Raw genomic sequence first — 20,833 nt, 5'->3', positions numbered from 1 at the left:
TTAGATATTAGGTTTAGTTGTGGAATTTGTTAGATTTGACCTGTTAGATACTGCTGCACTGTCGGATCTAGAAGCTGAAGAATTTCGCTAGACTCGCGACTGCTAACCATGTGTATGTGACCAATAACATTTGATTTGATTTGACACACCTCCAGGCTGTGTAAGAGCTATTTGACCAAGAAGGAGAGTGATGGAGTGCTGCATCAGATGATCTAGCCTCCACAATCACCAAACCTCAACCCAATTAAGATGGTTTGAGATGAGTTAGACCGCAGAGTGAAGAAAAGCAGCCGACAAGTGCTCAGCTTATGTGGGAACTCCTTCAAGACTTTTGGAAAAGCATCTAGGTGAAGCTGGTTGACAGAATGCCAGAGTGTGCAAAGCTGCCATCCAGGCAAAGGGTGGCTACTTAGAAGAATCTCAAATAGAAATATATTTTGATTTGTTTAACACTTTTTTGGTTACTACATGATTCCATATGTGTTATTTCATAGTTTTGATGTCTTCCCTATTATTCTGCAACGTAGAAAATAGTAAAAATAAAGAAAAATCCTTGAATGAGTAGGTGTCCAAACTTTTGACAGGTACTGTACATCGTACCAGCTCCTGCCTGGCCTTCAGAGGAAAAACAAGCCTTATGCCGGTAATAAAAACCTATTTTCAGCTGGAGCTTCCTTATCAAGTTCTCCACATGAACAGTGAAGCTCAGCCTGTCATCCACCCACACTCCCAACTATTTGTACACTTGGACTTTCTCTATAGTATGTTCATCCAATGTATGTGTGACTGTATGGGAGTGTGTGTGTCTGCCTGTCGGTGTCTGCCTGTCGGTGTCTGCCTGTCGGTGTCTGCATACACTTACTTGCTTGGTGTGTGTTTGTGTGTATGTCTGGCAACCTGTCTTTCTGTCTGTCTGTTCTGCTCTGTCCGTCTTTCTGACTGTCTGCCTACCTGTCTATCTGTGTCTGTCTGTCCACTCCGCTCTGCTCTGGGTCTGCTCTGCTCTGGGTCTGCACTGCTCTGGGTCTGCACTGCTCCGTGTGTGTGTGTGTGTTTGTGTGTATGTCTGCCAACCTGTCTTTCTGTCTGTCTGTTCTGCTCTGTCCGTCTTTCTGACTGTCTGCCTACCTGTCTATCTGTGTCTGTCTGTCTGTCCACTCCACTCTGCTCTGGGTCTGCTCTTCTCTGGGTCTGCTCTGGGTCTGCACTGCTCTGGGTCTGCTCTGCACTGTTCCGTGTGTGTGTGTGTGTGTGTGTGCTTGGTGTGTGTCTACAGGAACGTAGATGCTCCTCTCCCTTCTCTCTCTTGTTATTTACAGCCCAATGGTGACCTGCCTGGCCCTCTCTGGTTTGGCCCTGCTCTGTGTGTCTGGCCTGGTTGTTTTCAAAGAATACTGCAGGTGTGTCGGTCTGTTCTGGTAACCCTGCTCTTTAAAAGGGGAATTTCACAATTTTTCAACTTTATATTCATCATCTCCAGCACCACCCCAACATCAACATCTGTGAAAATGGTGTGTTTCTATATTTTGTAGTAAAAAAAGATTGAGGAAGATAAGTGTTTCCAATGACATCATCGGTGTGCACCTTGTGATTTTAACCAATTATGAGTAGGCATTGCCACTAATTGTCTACCAATTTGTTGATGATGTCATTGGAAACACTTATGTTCCTCTATTTTTGTTACTAAAAAACATAGAAACGCGCCATTTTCACATCTGCTGATGTTGAGGTGCTGGAGATGATGAATATGAAGTTGACTTTTTTTTTTTTTTAAATGTCCCTTTAGCTACCCAGCCAGCACTGTACTGCTAAACCTGCTCTTTACATACCCAGCCAGCACTGTGCTGCTGACCCTGCTCTTTACATACCCAGCCAGCACTGTGCTGCTGACCCTGCTCTTTACATACCCAGCCAGCACTGTGCTGCTGACCCTGCTCTTTACATACCCAGCCAGCACTGTACTGCTAACCCTGCTCTTTACATACCCAGCCAGCACTGTGCTGCTGACCCTGCTCTTTACATACCCAGCAAGCACTGTGCTGCTGACCCTGCTCTTTACATACCCAGCCAGCACTGTGCTGCTGACCCTGCTCTTTACATACCCAGCCAGCACTGTGCTGCTGACCCTGCTCTTTACATACCCAGCCAGCACTGTGCTGCTGACCCTGCTCTTTACATACCCAGCCAGCACTGTACTGCTAACCCTGCTCTTTACATACCCAGCCAGCACTGTTCTGTACTGCTAACCCTGATCGTTAACTACACAGCCAGCACTGTAATGTACTGCTGACCCTGATCTTTAACTACCCAGCCAGCACTGTACTGCACTGATGACCCTGATCTTTAACTACCCAGCCAGCACTGTACTGCTAACCCTGCTCTTTACATACCCAGCACTGTACTGCTGACCCTGATCTTTACATACCCAGCCAGCACTGTTCTGTACTGCTAACCCTGATCTTTAACTACCCAGCCAGCACTGTAATGTACTGCTAACCTGATCTGTAACTACCCAGCCAGCACTGCACTGTACTGCTGACACTGATCTTTAAACTACCCAGCCAGCACTGTACTGTACTGCTAACCTGATCTTTAACTACCCAGCCAGCACTGTACTGCTGACACTGATCTTTAACTACCCAGCCAGCACTGTAATGTACTGCTAACCTGATATTTAACTACCCAGCCAGCACTGCACTGATGATATTGATCTTTGACTACCCAGCCAGCACTGCACTGTACTGCTGACACTAATCTTTACATACCCAGCCAGCACTGTACTGATGACACTGATCTTTAACTACCCAGCCAGCACTGTACTGTACTGCTGACACTGATCTTTAACTACACAGCCAGCACTGCACTGTACTGCTGACACTGATCTTTACATACCCAGCCAGCACTGTACTGATGACACTGATCTTTACATTCCCAGCCAGCACTGTGCTGCTGACCCTGCTCTTTACATACCCAGCCAGCACTGTGCTGCTGACCCTGCTCTTTACATACCCAGCAAGCACTGTGCTGCTGACCCTGCTCTTTACATACCCAGCCAGCACTGTGCTGCTGACCCTGCTCTTTACATACCCAGCCAGCACTGTGCTGCTGACCCTGCTCTTTACATACCCAGCCAGCACTGTGCTGCTGACCCTGCTCTTTACATACCCAGCCAGCACTGTACTGCTAACCCTGCTCTTTACATACCCAGCCAGCACTGTTCTGTACTGCTAACCCTGATCGTTAACTACACAGCCAGCACTGTAATGTACTGCTGACCCTGATCTTTAACTACCCAGCCAGCACTGTACTGCACTGATGACCCTGATCTTTAACTACCCAGCCAGCACTGTACTGCTAACCCTGCTCTTTACATACCCAGCACTGTACTGCTGACCCTGATCTTTACATACCCAGCCAGCACTGTTCTGTACTGCTAACCCTGATCTTTAACTACCCAGCCAGCACTGTAATGTACTGCTAACCTGATCTGTAACTACCCAGCCAGCACTGCACTGTACTGCTGACACTGATCTTTAAACTACCCAGCCAGCACTGTACTGTACTGCTAACCTGATCTTTAACTACCCAGCCAGCACTGTACTGCTGACACTGATCTTTAACTACCCAGCCAGCACTGTAATGTACTGCTAACCTGATATTTAACTACCCAGCCAGCACTGCACTGATGACATTGATCTTTAACTACCCAGCCAGCACTGCACTGTACTGCTGACACTGATCTTTACATACCCAGCCAGCACTGTACTGATGACACTGATCTTTAACTACCCAGCCAGCACTGTACTGTACTGCTGACACTGATCTTTAACTACACAGCCAGCACTGCACTGTACTGCTGACACTGATCTTTACATACCCAGCCAGCACTGTACTGATGACACTGATCTTTACATTCCCAGCCAGCACTGTACTGATGACACTGATCTTTAACTACCCAGCCAGCACTGTACTGTACTGCTGACACTGATCTTTAACTACCCAGCCAGCACTGTACTGTACTGCTGACACTGATCTTTAACTACACAGCCAGCACTGCACTGTACTGCTGACACTGATCTTTACATACCCAGCCAGCACTGTACTGATGACACTGATCTTTAACTACCCAGCCAGCACTGTGCTGCTGACCCTGCTCTTTACATACCCAGCCAGCACTGTGCTGCTGACCCTGCTCTTTACATACCCAGCCAGCACTGTGCTGCTGACCCTGCTCTTTACATACCCAGCCAGCACTGTACTGCTAACCCTGCTCTTTACATACCCAGCCAGCACTGTGCTGCTGACCCTGCTCTTTACATACCCAGCAAGCACTGTGCTGCTGACCCTGCTCTTTACATACCCAGCCAGCACTGTGCTGCTGACCCTGCTCTTTACATACCCAGCCAGCACTGTGCTGCTGACCCTGCTCTTTACATACCCAGCCAGCACTGTGCTGCTGACCCTGCTCTTTACATACCCAGCCAGCACTGTACTGCTAACCCTGCTCTTTACATACCCAGCCAGCACTGTTCTGTACTGCTAACCCTGATCGTTAACTACACAGCCAGCACTGTAATGTACTGCTGACCCTGATCTTTAACTACCCAGCCAGCACTGTACTGCACTGATGACACTGATCTTTAACTACCCAGCCAGCACTGTACTGTACTGCTGACACTGATCTTTAACTACACAGCCAGCACTGCACTGTACTGCTGACACTGATCTTTACATACCCAGCCAGCACTGTACTGATGACACTGATCTTTACATTCCCAGCCAGCACTGTACTGATGACACTGATCTTTAACTACCCAGCCAGCACTGTACTGATGACACTGATCTTTAACTACCCAGCCAGCACTGTACTGTACTGCTGACACTGATCTTTAACTACCCAGCCAGCACTGTACTGTACTGCTGACACTGATCTTTAACTACACAGCCAGCACTGCACTGTACTGCTGACACTGATCTTTACATACCCAGCCAGCACTGTACTGATGACACTGATCTTTACATTCCCAGCCAGCACTGTACTGATGACACTGATCTTTAACTACCCAGCCAGCACTGTGCTGCTGACCCTGCTCTTTACATACCCAGCCAGCACTGTGCTGCTGACCCTGCTCTTTACATACCCAGCCAGCACTGTGCTGCTGACCCTGCTCTTTACATACCCAGCCAGCACTGTGCTGCTGACCCTGCTCTTTACATACCCAGCCAGCACTGTACTGCTAACCCTGCTCTTTACATACCCAGCCAGCACTGTGCTGCTGACCCTGCTCTTTACATACCCAGCAAGCACTGTGCTGCTGACCCTGCTCTTTACATACCCAGCCAGCACTGTGCTGCTGACCCTGCTCTTTACATACCCAGCCAGCACTGTGCTGCTGACCCTGCTCTTTACATACCCAGCCAGCACTGTGCTGCTGACCCTGCTCTTTACATACCCAGCCAGCACTGTACTGCTAACCCTGCTCTTTACATACCCAGCCAGCACTGTTCTGTACTGCTAACCCTGATCGTTAACTACACAGCCAGCACTGTAATGTACTGCTGACCCTGATCTTTAACTACCCAGCCAGCACTGTACTGCACTGATGACCCTGATCTTTAACTACCCAGCCAGCACTGTACTGCTAACCCTGCTCTTTACATACCCAGCACTGTACTGCTGACCCTGATCTTTACATACCCAGCCAGCACTGTTCTGTACTGCTAACCCTGATATTTAACTACCCAGCCAGCACTGTAATGTACTGCTAACCTGATCTGTAACTACCCAGCCAGCACTGCACTGTACTGCTGACACTGATCTTTAAACTACCCAGCCAGCACTGTACTGTACTGCTAACCTGATCTTTAACTACCCAGCCAGCACTGTACTGCTGACACTGATCTTTAACTACCCAGCCAGCACTGTAATGTACTGCTAACCTGATATTTAACTACCCAGCCAGCACTGCACTGATGACATTGATCTTTAACTACCCAGCCAGCACTGCACTGTACTGCTGACACTAATCTTTACATACCCAGCCAGCACTGTACTGATGACACTGATCTTTAACTACCCAGCCAGCACTGTACTGTACTGCTGACACTGATCTTTAACTACACAGCCAGCACTGCACTGTACTGCTGACACTGATCTTTACATACCCAGCCAGCACTGTACTGATGACACTGATCTTTACATTCCCAGCCAGCACTGTGCTGCTGACCCTGCTCTTTACATACCCAGCCAGCACTGTGCTGCTGACCCTGCTCTTTACATACCCAGCAAGCACTGTGCTGCTGACCCTGCTCTTTACATACCCAGCCAGCACTGTGCTGCTGACCCTGCTCTTTACATACCCAGCCAGCACTGTGCTGCTGACCCTGCTCTTTACATACCCAGCCAGCACTGTGCTGCTGACCCTGCTCTTTACATACCCAGCCAGCACTGTACTGCTAACCCTGCTCTTTACATACCCAGCCAGCACTGTTCTGTACTGCTAACCCTGATCGTTAACTACACAGCCAGCACTGTAATGTACTGCTGACCCTGATCTTTAACTACCCAGCCAGCACTGTACTGCACTGATGACCCTGATCTTTAACTACCCAGCCAGCACTGTACTGCTAACCCTGCTCTTTACATACCCAGCACTGTACTGATGACACTGATCTTTAACTACCCAGCCAGCACTGTACTGTACTGCTGACACTGATCTTTAACTACCCAGCCAGCACTGTAATGTACTGCTGACACTGATCTTTAACTACCCAGCCAGCACTGTACTGTACTGCTTCCCTTCAGTACCCACAGAGACTAACTTCTGATGATCTTTATTGAGACAGACAGACCAGGGACCAGAAGGTCTGTCTCCATCTGTGTCCATCGTGCTCTGGCTTGACCCCTGCTAGAGGAGGGGTGGAGAAGGGCTCCGTTTCCCCTCCTGTCTGTCTGTCACCGGGACCCTGACCCTCTTTGAAATGTTGGAATCTCAGTGCTTTAAAGGGGGTTGGGGGGCAGTGGTTGGTAACAGGGTGGGGGCTCTACGTTGCTCTCTTCCACACACAGTGAGTGTTGAAAACTGGCTATTATTATTATTATTTTTCTAAACGGGTTGCCCCCATGTGTCTTTTCTGAAATGACCAGCGGGGTGAGGGGGGGGGGTCAACCCAGACACGCAGAGGTCAGGAGAAATTCATATTTTATTATTATCATCCCCTCCAGAGGAAATTATTCTGAGCCCCTCAGGGGGGGGTTATGGGTACGGATGACTCATTGCAGCCAGCAGTGTGTGTGCATGTGTGAAAATAGCCCCCTCCGCCCTTCGCAGCCAGAGAAATGTTATGTTAATATCAAAGGTAACCTAAATGTGGGACACCAGAGGAGAGGAAGGGGAGGAAAGAGCTGCTCTGGTCTTTTACTTTTACTTTTTCCACTGAGACATTAGGGATGTTGTTCTCTGTCTCTGTCTGTCTCTCTCTCTCTGTCCGTCTCTCTCTCTGTCCGTCTCTCTCTCTGTCCGTCTCTCTCTCTGTCCGTCTCTCTCTCTCTCTCTGTCCGTCTCTCTCTCTCTCTCTCTCTCTCGCTGTCTGTCTCTCTCTCTCTCTCGCTGTCCGTCTCTCTCTCTCTCTCGCTGTCCGTCTCTCTCTCTCTCTCTGTCCGTCTCTCTCTCTCTCTCTCTCTCGCTGTCTGTCTCTCTCTCTCTCTCGCTGTCCGTCTCTCTCTCTCTCTCGCTGTCCGTCTCTCTCTCTCGCTGTCCGTCTCTCTCTCTCTCTCTCTCGCTGTCCGTCTCTCTCTCTCTCTCTCTCTCACTGTCCGTCTCTCTCTCTCTCGCTGTCCGTCTCTCTCTCTCTCGCTGTCCGTCTCTCTCTCTCTCTCTCTCGCTGTCCGTCTCTCTCTCTCTCTCGCTGTCCGTCTCTCTCTCTCTCTCGCTGTCCGTCTCTCTCTCTCTCTCTCTCTCACTGTCCGTCTCTCTCTCTCTCTCTCTCGCTGTCCGTCTCTCTCTCTCTCTCTGTCCGTCTCTCTCTCTCTCTCTCTCTCGCTGTCTGTCTCTCTCTCTCTCTCGCTGTCCGTCTCTCTCTCTCTCTCACTGTCCGTCTCTCTCTCTCTCGCTGTCCGTCTCTCTCTCTCTCGCTGTCCGTCTCTCTCTCTCTCTCTCTCTCACTGTCCGTCTCTCTCTCTCTCGCTGTCCGTCTCTCTCTCTCTCGCTGTCCGTCTCTCTCTCTCTCTCTCTCGCTGTCCGTCTCTCTCTCTCTCTCGCTGTCCGTCTCTCTCTCTCTCTCGCTGTCCGTCTCTCTCTCTCTCTCTCTCTCACTGTCCGTCTCTCTCTCTCTCTCTCTCGCTGTCCGTCTCTCTCTCTCTCGCTGTCCGTCTCTCTCTCTCTCTCTCTCTCGCTGTCCGTCTCGCTGTCCGTCTCTCTCTCTCTCTCGCTGTCCGTCTCTCTCTCTCTCTCGCTGTCCGTCTCTCTCTCTCTCTCTCTCTCGCTGTCCGTCTCTCTCTCTCTCTCGCTGTCCGTCTCTCTCTCTCTCTCGCTGTCCGTCTCTCTCTCTCTCTCGCTGTCCGTCTCTCTCTCTCTCTCTCGCTGTCCGTCTCTCTCTCTCTCGCTGTCCGTCTCTCTCTCTCTCTCTCTCGCTGTCCGTCTCTCTCTCTCTCGCTGTCCGTCTCTCTCTCTCTCTCTCTCTCTCGCTGTCCGTCTCTCTCTCTCTCTCTCTCGCTGTCCGTCTCTCTCTCTCTCTCTCTCGCTGTCCGTCTCTCTCTCTCTCGCTGTCCGTCTCTCTCTCTCTCTCGCTGTCCGTCTCTCTCCCTGTCCGTCTCTCTCTCTCGCGCGCTTTCCGTCTCTCTCTCCATCTCTCTCTCTCGCTGTCCATCTCTCTCGCTGTCCGTCTCTCTCGCTCCATCTGTCTCTCTCTCCGTCAGTCTCTCTCTCGCTGTCCGTCTCTCTCTCGCTGTCCGTCTCTCTCGCTCTCTCTCTCCATCTGTCTTTCTCTCTGTCAGTCTCTCTCTCCCTCCCTCTCTCTGTCTGTCTCTCCATCTGTGTCTCTCCATCTGTCTGTCTCTCTCTCTCTCTCCCCATCTGTCTCTCTCTCTCTCTCACTCTCCCCGCCTGTGTGTCTCCCTCTCTCCCCGCCTGTGTGTCTGTCTCTCTCCCCGCCTGTGTGTCTGTCTCTCTCACCGCCTGTGTGTCTGTCTCTCTCCCCGCCTGTGTGTCTGTCTCTCTCCCCGCCTGTGTGTCTGTCTCTCTCCCCGCCTGTGTGTCTGTCTCTCTCCCCGCCTGTGTGTCTGTCTCTCTCCCCGCCTGTGTGTCTCCCTCTCTCCCCGCCTGTGTCTCCCTCTCTCCCCGCCTGTGTGTCTGTCTCTCTCCCCGCCTGTGTGTCTCCCTCTCTCCCCGCCTGTGTCTCCCTCTCTCCCCGCCTGTGTCCCCCTCTCTCCCCGCCTGTGTCCCCCTCTCTCCCCGCCTGTGTCTCCCTCTCTCCCCGCCTGTGTGTCTCCCTCTCTCCCCGCCTGTGTCTCCCTCTCTCCCCGCCTGTGTGTCTGTCTCTCTCCCCGCCTGTGTCTCCCTCTCTCCCCGCCTGTGTGTCTGTCTCTCTCCCCGCCTGTGTCTCCCTCTCTCCCCGCCTGTGTCTCCCTCTCTCCCCGCCTGTGTCTCCCTCTCTCCCCGCCTGTGTGTCTCCCTCTCTCCCCGCCTGTGTGTCTGTCTCTCTCCCCGCCTGTGTCTCCCTCTCTCCCCGCCTGTGTGTCTCCCTCTCTCCCCGCCTGTGTGTCTGTCTCTCTCCCCGCCTGTGTCTCCCTCTCTCCCCGCCTGTGTGTCTGTCTCTCTCCCCGCCTGTGTCTCCCTCTCTCCCCGCCTGTGTGTCTGTCTCTCTCCCCGCCTGTGTGTCTCCCTCTCTCCCCGCCTGTGTGTCTGTCTCTCTCCCCGCCTGTGTGTCTGTCTCTCTCCCCGCCTGTGTGTCTGTCTCTCTCCCCGCCTGTGTGTCTGTCTCTCTCCCCGCCTGTGTGTCTGTCTCTCTCCCCGCCTGTGTGTCTGTCTCTCTCCCCGCCTGTGTGTCTGTCTCTCTCCCCGCCTGTGTGTCTGTCTCTCTCCCCGCCTGTGTGTCTGTCTCTCTCCCCGCCTGTGTGTCTGTCTCTCTCCCCGCCTGTGTGTCTCTCTCCCCGCCTGTGTGTCTGTCTCTCTCCCCGCCTGTGTGTCTGTCTCTCTCCCCTCCTGTGTGTCTGTCTCTCTCCCCGCCTGTGTGTCTGTCTCTCTCCCCGCCTGTGTGTCTCTCTCCCCGCCTGTGTGTCTGTCTCTCTCCCCGCCTGTGTGTCTGTCTCTCTCCCCGCCTGTGTGTCCCCCTCTCTCCCCGCCTGTGTCTCCCTCTCTCCCCGCCTGTGTGTCCGTCTCTCTCCCCGCCTGTGTGTCCGTCTCTCTCCCCGCCTGTGTGTCCCCCTCTCTCCCCGCCTGTGTCTCCCTCTCTCCCCGCCTGTGTGTCCGTCTCTCTCCCCGCCTGTGTGTCTGTCTCTCTCCCCGCCTGTGTCCCCCTCTCTCCCCGCCTGTGTGTCCCCCTCTCTCCCCGCCTGTGTGTCTGTCTCTCTCCCCGCCTGTGTGTCTGTCTCTCTCCCCGCCTGTGTGTCCGTCTCTCTCCCCGCCTGTGTGTCCGTCTCTCTCCCCGCCTGTGTGTCTGTCTCTCTCCCCGCCTGTGTGTCTCCCTCTCTCCCCGCCTGTGTGTCTCCCTCTCTCCCCGCCTGTGTCTCCCTCTCTCCCCGCCTGTGTCCCCCTCTCTCCCCGCCTGTGTCCCCCTCTCTCCCCGCCTGTGTCTCCCTCTCTCCCCGCCTGTGTCTCCCTCTCTCCCCGCCTGTGTCTCCCTCTCTCCCCGCCTGTGTCTCCCTCTCTCCCCGCCTGTGTCTCCCTCTCTCCCCGCCTGTGTCTCCCTCTCTCCCCGCCTGTGTCTCCCCCTCTCTCCCCGCCTGTGTGTCTGTCTCTCTCCCCGCCTGTGTCTCCCTCTCTCCCCGCCTGTGTCTCCCTCTCTCCCCGCCTGTGTCTCCCTCTCTCCCCGCCTGTGTCTCCCTCTCTCCCCGCCTGTGTCCCCCTCTCTCCCCGCCTGTGTCTCCCTCTCTCCCCGCCTGTGTCTCCCTCTCTCCCCGCCTGTGTCTCCCTCTCTCCCCGCCTGTGTCTCCCTCTCTCCCCGCCTGTGTCTCCCTCTCTCCCCGCCTGTGTCTCCCTCTCTCCCCGCCTGTGTCTCCCTCTCTCCCCGCCTGTGTCTCCCCCTCTCTCCCCGCCTGTGTCTCCCCCTCTCTCCCCGCCTGTGTCTCCCTCTCTCCCCGCCTGTGTCTCCCTCTCTCCCCGCCTGTGTCTCCCTCTCTCCCCGCCTGTGTCTCCCTCTCTCCCCGCCTGTGTCTCCCTCTCTCCCCGCCTGTGTGTCTCTCGCTCTCTCGTTGGTTTAGGGTTACGAGAGGACTCTAGCAGTTGAAATTAAATGAAAGATTGGTGAAAACAACATGTGCCTTGCTCAGTGGCCGTTAGTGGAGTCAGTATTTTGTGATGTACTCCAAGGTGAACCCCCTGACCTCACAGCACAGTTATCCCTATAAAAGCTTTCACAACAGTCTTGATAGAAAAAAATGCATCTTATCTTAATAATCTTTCACTTTATGGAACTTTTCACTGTAAACAGTTTTAGGGTCAAAACTAAGTACCTCAGAAAGGGTACTGTTTCATCTCTCGGTCTATATGCCAACTTCACCAGACCTGGCTGGAGACTCAAATATAACAGAGGAAACACCTCAACCCATTGAGATGTGAACTATCATAAGTTACCCCTAACCACAGACCATTCATGTGGATAATGATCTGATCCTGGACCAGTAGTTATGACATTTACCTTTCCCCCCCAATTCCCAACCTATAGGTCATACCCATAGGTCAAGGGTCATAGACTCACCTGCTGGTACTCCTGGCACACGTCTGGTTGGACCAGCGTATCAGCGATCTTCTGGAGGTGTGGTTTCAAGAGCTCCCTGGAGCAGCCCCCCAGCACGGCAGCCAGGACCATGAGGGGGGTGTGGGGGGAGGAGGAGGAGGGGGTCTCCAAGTGGACCAGGAGCAGCTTGAGGAAGACCTCAGGGCTGACAAAGGTCCCCAGCAGCTTGGCAGACCTCAGACACTGCAGAGAGAGACAGGGGATACTATAGTTTATGGAATGATTTGCCAATATTTCACGCCAATAAAACACATTGAATTGATAGAGCAAAGATTAGCGAGAGAGCAGAGACCAATACTAGAGAGAAAGAGACAATAAGAGAGAAAGAAAGAGGACAAAATAAAGAATTGAACATAACAGAAGACCACAGAAGAGAACGTAATTCATAATCCATTATCAGCCAGTGGATCAGGGGAACCATCAAATGCTTCCTCTTGGGGCAGGTGCATCCCAAGTCCTTAGGCCAGCCCAGCCTAACTGTCTCAGGGCTATAAGACACATATATCACGATTCACTGCTGTCTATTCTAAGGCCAGCAGGTGTGTCCTCTCATGACATGACCATCAAGATCAAGCCATTCACCACAGCAGCTCTGAAACATCTGTTTCTGGGTGGAAAGAATGTCAATGGAAATAGGCCATGAGCATGACAATAACGGAAATAACTTGAAGGAAGGAAGGCCATTAGTACTGTGAGCAGTTTGTTAAAATGGGGCGGCAGGGTAGCCTAGTGGTTAGAGCGTTGGACTAGTAACCGGAAGGTTGCGAGTTCAAACCCCCGAGCTGACAAGGTACAAATCTGTCGTTCTGCCCCTGAACAGGCAGTTAACCCACTGTTCCCAGGCCGTCATTGAAAATAAGAATTTGTTCTTAACTGACTTGCCTGGTTAAATAAAGGTAAAAATAAATAAAAATGGTGCATCAGTCTACGGCTTGTTTCACAAAGATCTGTCAAGTGATGAACTGAAGTAGCCAACACACAGGTACTGTATACTGGACCTGTAGAGCAGATATCTACCATTATCTTCTTGATTTAACCTTTATTCATCCAGGTTAGTCTATACAGAGAATATATGTTTTACAAGAGAGACAAGATCCACACTATCCCAACCATTAGACCTACCACTATCATCCAACCATTAGGCTTTGCACTATCATCCAACTATTAGGCCTACCACTATCATCCAACCATTAGGCCTACCACTCTCATCCAACCATTAGGCCTACCACTCTCATCCAACCATTAGGCCTACCACTATCATCCAACCATTAGATCTACCACTATCATCCAACCATTAGACCTACCACTATCATCCAACCATTAGACCTACCACTATCATCCAACCACTATCATCCAACCATTATACCTACCACTATCATCCAACCACTATCATCCAACAATTAGACCTACCACTATCATCCAACCATTAGACCTACCACTATCATCCAACCACTATCATCCAACCATTAGACCTACCACTATCATCCAACCATTATACCTACCACTATCATCCAACCAGTAGGCCTACCACTATCATCCAACCACTATCAGCCAACCATTAGGCCTTCCACTATGATCCAACCATTAGACCTACCACTATCATCCAACCAATAGACCTACCACTACCATCCCACCACTCTCATCCAACCAATAGACCTACCACTATCATCCAAACACTATCATCCAACCATTAGGCCTACCACTATCATCCAAACACTATCAATCAACCATTAGGCCTACCACTATCATCCAACCATTAGGCCTACCACTATCATCCAACCATTAGGCCTACCACTATCATCCAACCATTAGACCAACCACTATCATCCAACCATTAGGCCTACCACTATCATCCAAACACTATCAATCAACCATTAGGCCTACCACTATCATCCAACCATTAGGCCTACCACTATCATCCAACCATTAGGCCTACCACTATCATCCAACCATTAGACCAACCACTATCATCCAACCTTAACCCCTACCTTAACCATTTTACATTTCATTTCCAATGGTGTAGGGACGTCCCATTGGATTACATAGAACACGCAGTGATAGCATGTGTCTCTATGTGTCGACCACTCACGTTGGTGACCACGTCGCTCTCGGGGTCGTTGCAGGCGCGGTACAGCGTGGAGAGCAGCAACTGCAGGTGCTGGGTGCAGTGGTCCTCAGCGTGCAGCAGCAGGGCATACAGCAGCTGGGCCGTCTTGACCCGCGTGCCCGCCACCCAGTCAACCACGTCGCGAGCCAACGCCGGCAGCAGGTTGGACAGGTTCCTCACCACCAGCTCCCTGCAGCCCAGGCCCGGACGCGCCACTGGGGGAGTAGAGAGGTGGTGGGGGGGGGGGTTAGAAAGTGCATGAATATGCCAACATGCATTAGCCTACTAAAAGCACACAAATGGACCAATTAAGATTTACATCTAAGGCTCCGTTTGCACCAATTAGATCTGCAAAAGATCTGAACTGAATGATTGGTTCAAAAGACCAATAATTTGGCAAAAGATCAGAATTGGGCTGCCTGTGTAAACGCAGCCTATAAATCTACATCTACAAGTGCTAATAAGTTAATTGTGTTTTAACTGTGTTCTCCTATTTCTAACTGTGAAATAGAGACAGGACAACTGTTCCATTGCCCCCTGGCCCAGTTTTGCTGATGGAGCATTTTACAATATTTATTTTCAACAAAACACTTCCGTAGGCAAGAAGGGAACTTAATTTGCCGGGTGTTTTCTGCTGTCACAGTGATACTGCTGATGGAGAGAGAGGACTGCATCTTACTCTAAACTCTAAGTCCCATTTTCCAGACATGTACATTTTGGTTTTATGATTGAGATTTCCTCTCCGTGGGACTTGTCAGAGCAAGTGGAAAACATTTTTAAATGAATAGCCTCCACATGCTTCATCCCTCTCCCCCGCCTACCCTCCCTCTCTCTCCCCCGCCTTCCCGCTCTCCCACCTTCCTTCAGTAGCCTATGAGCGGGTCTCCCTCCCTCATGAACAGGTCTCCCTCTCTTTCTATTTCTCTTTTGCAGGCTGCTAATGAGAGGGGAAGAGGGTGATCAATCCTACAGAATCACACAGGACAAGACAAGCCGTTTCTGGTTGTGTCCCAGTTGTCTGACACTGACCTTTTCAGACAGGAGGGGGCCGTGTTGGATTTATGACTGGCAGGGAGAGAGACTCATCCAGTATCCATCAGCATTATCACTGTGTGGAGCTGGAGACTGACCCAGATCTGCACTACACAATAGAGGTCGACCGATTATGATTTTTCAACGCCGATACCGATTATTGGAGGACCCAAAAAAAAGCCGATACCGATTAATCGGCTGATTATTTTGCTGTTGTTTGTAATAATGACAATTACAACAATACTGAATGAACACTTATTTTAACACATCAATAAAATCAATTTAGCCTCAAATAAATAATGAAACGTTAAATTTGGTTTAAATAATGCAAAAACAAAGTGTTGGAGAAGAAAGTAAAAGTGCAATATGTGCCATGTAAAAAAGCTAACGTTTAAGTGCCTTGCTCAGAACATGAGAACATATGAAAGCTGGTGGTTCCTTTAAACATGAGTCTTCAAATTTCCCAGGTAAGAAGTTTTAGGTTGTAGTTATTATAGGAATTATAGGACTATTTCTCTCTATACCATTTGTATTTCATATACCTTCGACTATTGGATGTTCTTATAGGCACTTTAGTATTGCCAGTGTAACAGTATACAACAACAACTCCAAGTCTCAGAGCGAGTGACGTTTGAAACGCTATTAGCGCGCACCCCGCTAACTAGCTAGCCATTTCACATTGGTTACACCAGCCTAATCTCGGGAGTTGATAGGCTTGAAGTCATAAACAGCGCAATGCTTGAAGCATTGCGAAGAGCTGCTGTCAAACGCACAAAAGTGCTGTTTGAATGAATGCTTACGAGCCTGCTGGTGCCTACCAACGCTCAGTCAGACTGCTCTATCAAATCATAGACTTAATTATAACATAATAACACACAGAAATACGAGCCTTAGGTCATTAATATGGTCAAATCCGGAAACTATCATCTCGAAAACAAGACGTTTATTCTTTCAGTGAAATACGGAACCGTTACGTATTTCATCTAACGGGTGGGCATCCCTAAGTCTAAATATTCTTGTTACATTGCACAACCTTCAATGTTATGTCATAAGTACGTAAAATTCTGGCAAATTAGTCCGTAAAGAGCCAGGCGGCCCAAACTGTTGCATATACCCTGACTCTGCGTGCAATGAACGCAAGAGAAGTGACACAATTTCACCTGGTTAATATTGCCTGCTAACCTGGATTTCTTTTAGCTAAATATGCAGGTTTAAAAATATATACTTCTGTGTATTGATTTTAAGAAAGGCATTGATGTTTATGGTTAGGTACACATTGGAGCAACGACAGTCATTTTTCGCAAATACGCACCGCATTGATTATATGCAACGCAGGACACGCTAGATAAACTAGTAATATAAACCATGTGTAGTTAGCTAGTGATTATGATTGATTTTTATAAGATAAGTTTAATGCTAGCTAGCAACTTACCTTGGCTTACTGCATTCGCGTAACAGGCAGGCTCCTCGTGGAGTGCAATGTAATCAGGTGGTTATAGCGTTGGACTAGTTAACTGTAAGGTTGCAAGATTGAATCCCTGAGCTGACAAGGTAAAAATCTGTAGTTCTACCCCTGAACAAGACAGTTAACCCATCGTTCCTAGGCCGTCATTGAAAATAAGAATGTGTTCTTAATCGACTTGCCTAGTTAAATAAAGATTAAATAAAGGTGTAAAAATAAAGAGAAGAAAAAAACATTTGGCCAAATCTGTGTCCAAAAATACTGATTTCCGATTGTTATGAAAACTTGAAATCGGCCCTAATTAATCGGCCATTCCGATTAAATCGGTCGACCTCTACTACACAACCAAACGGTCATGTTTATTAGGCACCAAACGGATGAAAACTGACTAAAACAGAAATAGACTAGTCCAATAACAAACAGCCATTTACCATTATCAGTTGCAAAATGTTTAATGTTTCATGCCCTGATGAACATAACCCAGGACACATATGGGTACCCAACACTTAGCCTACCTATGGCCAGCAACCAGGGTGATCACGTTCCTGTTCACGTTCAAACTCATCCTTAGCCCCGGACCTGGGTTATCTACCCTCGCCATCGCAGCAGCACCTTCCTACAGTAGATCTGAGGCAGCTACACTGTCATTATGACTGCAGCCTGCCTGTCAGACACTGGGTTAAAGCCACTGCACCTGCATAGTGGAACTTCCCTTTTAATAAACCCTTCATCATTGTCATCATCACCCTTAATTGAATTTGTATCATTAACTTAGTACCAATCAACATACTCCTATGGAATAAATCAATGGACCGACATAGAGGGGGAGTAAAACACTAACAAGGTGAGATTAGGACAGTGGAATCATTTATCCTTCATGAATACAGGCGATCCCATTGAAATTCAACCATCTTTTAAGAGGCGAGAGACCTGATTAGATGCAGTGCACACACTTCAACCACAGGTTGTTGCCTGGTCCCATATCTGTTGGAGTCATCTGGCCAACTCTTAGGGTCATTGAGTACGGTTTCATGCACACAAAAATAGGATTATTGTGAAGTCAGATCAATATAATAGCTGTTTAAATATTGACATGCTTTGCAAGAAGAACAATGTCCCTAATAATCCTGTTTACATGGATACATCTGAAATCAGGCTACCTGATGGTACTGGTAAATGCAGAAAAAGGCCCATCAAAATAAACGTTCTACCACAGCGACCATGTTATTTTTGGGATTCCTATTTGATTCTGAATTCAGACATACAACGTTAGTGGGAAAACTACTTTCGAAGATGCATATTTTCAGTGTTTCCAAACTCACTTCACTAGCGCAAAATATAAAAGCACTGCTCGTACTAGCACGCTCAGATCTAATACACCGCTGTAAAACTCTGATGAAGGCCTTTACATGTCCTCAGAAAACCAGGTATTTTCATCAGCGTATGCTTACTTCCATGTTGACCTAAGATAAGTAGAGTAAGGTGTTTATAATTGACATGACTAATGCCATACTCAGCCTACTGCCATAACCAGATTAATATCAAATTATTAGTGTGCATGTAGACATACTCATCGTCACATCTTGACATAAACTGGTCTGGGACCAGGCTAATGTGGTGAATGCGTGTGAACGTCATAGAAACAAACTGCCTTCCCAGTGTAGCCTATATAAAATAAACTGAAATCAGGTCAGGAGGAAAACGGTAGGGTTGCTGCTCTAGATAAAGGCCTGCTGTCTGTCTTCACCTGCTGAGTGGGATGGAAAGTCAGACAGGACAGACAGGACATCACCTCTCCTTCCTGAACCCAGCAGGGATATGAAGAGATGAAGGGCTTCCTCATTCCTCACTACAGTGCTGACAGACATTATTAATAGGTGGTAATAAGCACTTGGGGAGGCAACACAGGCTGGGTGTTGTCCCTCCAATGGCCTGCCCTTCCAGCTTCTCACACAGGGGTGGGGTGGTGCGTGAGTGGGGTAGTCGTGAGTGTGTGTTTGTGCCAGAAAGAGAGTGAGTGTGTGCGCGTGCATGAGTGCGTGTGTGTGTAAAAGGGAAGTAGGGGGAGGTGGGCAACAGCCCTGCAGGACGCACATATGTGTGTGTGTGTGTGAGTGAGTGAGAGTGAGAGAGAGAGAGAGAAAGTGTGTGTGTGAGAGAGAGAGGGAGAGTGAAAGTGTGTGAGAGAGAGAGTAGGGGGAGAGAGAGAGAGTGTAGGGGGAGGTGGGCACCAGCCCTGCAGAAAACCCCTCTAGTCTCCACCCAGCCTGCACACCACATCCACAAGTTAGTCTTAGTAATGAGGGTGTTAGGGGGCAGAGTGCTGACAATAATTGGCTATTAGTCAAGCACTGTCATAGGAGAGCCTTGTATGATTGACAGAGCAGATCTAATGACATAACACATAACCTGTAGAATACGTAACCCGCAGGCCAATAGAGATGAGTAATATATGGAGGTGTGGAACTCCACCATGACTAAGCAGTCTTGGGGAAAAGGGCATAGTTGGTTTATGGTTGTAGCTCATACGTATTCATTTTTTTAGTTCGGCCACATCTAAAGGAATAATTCAAGGATTTGTATAAAAGTTGTCTGCTCAAAGACAGACAAGAAGACAGTACTTCTTAATACAGAAAACTAATGTTATATAAAGTTAAAAAATCCTTTCAAACCTAGTCCCAACAAAGCTAATTAAAAATCCCTTTAAACCTAGTCCCAAAAAAGCAAATTAAAAATCCTGTTCCCTTCTTTCCCTTGATTAAAATATAATTAAGACCCCATGATGTGAATAACAGAATATTTAAAGAGTCATGTATAAAAAATATTACAATTAAATCAATGCAAGACAAGAGCAAATTCTCCCACGCACAGAGCTGCAGATGATGAGTATGATGTCTACAGCTTGGAATTCAAACTGACATGCTCCATTTCACCATGGTATCAGTTTGTATTTCAGGTCACAGCAACTAGGACACACAGACAGGAGGGTGAGAATCCTGCTATACTACAACAAGCAGAAGTACAACTGGAGAAATTAAGCATATTGGGGATGGATAGGTAGGCTAGATGGATCATTGACAGCACAGCATCCCTCCCCAGCCCCTACAGCCCTCTCTCCATGCCCAGACTGCTCTGACGTCAATCATGCCCTCAGATACATCATGCCCTCAGAAGACAGTTCTTCTTATTAATAAAGGCAGCTGAACCCCACGCTGCGTCTGACCTACTTTCAGAGGAAGGAGTACATAACTAGATCGGTGGAGGAGGAGGTGGCTGTACAGAGAAGGCCACAACAACAAATCACACAGTTTACACTGGCTGATGTTCTTCAGGCTGTATCAATGCACTGATCAACTTTCGTCTTCATTATTGTAATCAAGACAACACACTACCTGGGACAGTAACTAACTAACCTTTCCTCAATGGGCTACATTCACTGAATGCCTTGTATCTCTCTGCAGGAGACAAAATCCAATATATTTCTTTAATGATTTGTTCTCCTTGTCTGGCCTTCTTTGTGTGAGAAACTTAACCCTGTAAATACTTTTTTTTTGCACCAACCAAAGATCCTGTATTCACTTTCTATGTCAATTTGAGCGGTGCAATGGTACATTGTTGTTTCGGGCCTCCGATTGGTGCAGTGGTCTTAGGCACTGCATCGCAGTGCTAGCTGTGCCACTAGAGATTCTGGGTTAGACCCCAGGCTCTGTCACAGGCGGCCGCTACCGGGAGACCCATGGGGCGGCGCACAATTGGCCCAGCGTCATCCGGGTTATGGGAGAGTTTGACCAGCAGGGATGTCCTTGTCCCATCGGGCACTAGTGACTCCTGTGGCGGACCGGGCCCAATGCACGCTGACACGGTCGCCGGGTGTACTGTGTTTCCGCCGACACATTGGTGCGGCTGGCTTCCGGGTTAAGTGGGCATTCTGTCAAGAAGCAGTGCGGCTTGGTTGGGTTGTGTTTCGGAAGACGCACGGCTCTCGACCTTCGCCTCTCTCGAGTCCGTACGGGAGTTGCACCGATGAGACAAAACTGTAACTACCAATTGGATACCACGAAATTGGGGAGAAAAATGGGTAAAAAATATATATTTTAAAAATGGTACATCGTTTCATCTCTCTGCAGTAGTAGTGATGGAGTTAACTCACCTCCAGCAGGGTAGAGGTCAGGTGGGGTCAGGAGGAAGTCCATCTTGTCCTTCAGGTCATCCTCATTCTCCTGCTCCCACAGAGCGCCTGTCTGCCTCCACAGCTCAGCAGCTCGTTGACTGGAAGG

The 20,833-nt window shown here is 49.2% G+C and overlaps 1 protein-coding gene across 2 annotated transcripts in view; it reads right to left on the bottom strand.

Annotated features, from left to right (window-relative positions):
- The window catches only part of LOC110485270 (dynein assembly factor 5, axonemal), a 111,929-nt gene that overhangs the window by 41,620 nt on the left and 49,476 nt on the right, over window positions 1-20,833 (bottom strand). For both annotated transcript variants that reach the window (XM_036939077.1, XM_036939076.1), the window contains 3 exons: window positions 20,707-20,825; window positions 14,045-14,277; window positions 11,917-12,138 (listed from right to left, as the gene is read on the bottom strand). In XM_036939077.1, the coding sequence (XP_036794972.1) occupies window positions 11,917-12,138; window positions 14,045-14,277; window positions 20,707-20,825 (574 nt within the window). The remainder of the gene's footprint in view (window positions 1-11,916; window positions 12,139-14,044; window positions 14,278-20,706; window positions 20,826-20,833) is intronic.

The sequence above is a fragment of the Oncorhynchus mykiss genome, chromosome 12 (genome assembly GCF_013265735.2).
Source record: "Oncorhynchus mykiss isolate Arlee chromosome 12, USDA_OmykA_1.1, whole genome shotgun sequence".
In the NCBI taxonomy this organism is placed as follows: Eukaryota; Metazoa; Chordata; class Actinopteri; order Salmoniformes; family Salmonidae; genus Oncorhynchus; species Oncorhynchus mykiss.
This window is presented reverse-complemented; position numbering and strand designations above follow the sequence as displayed.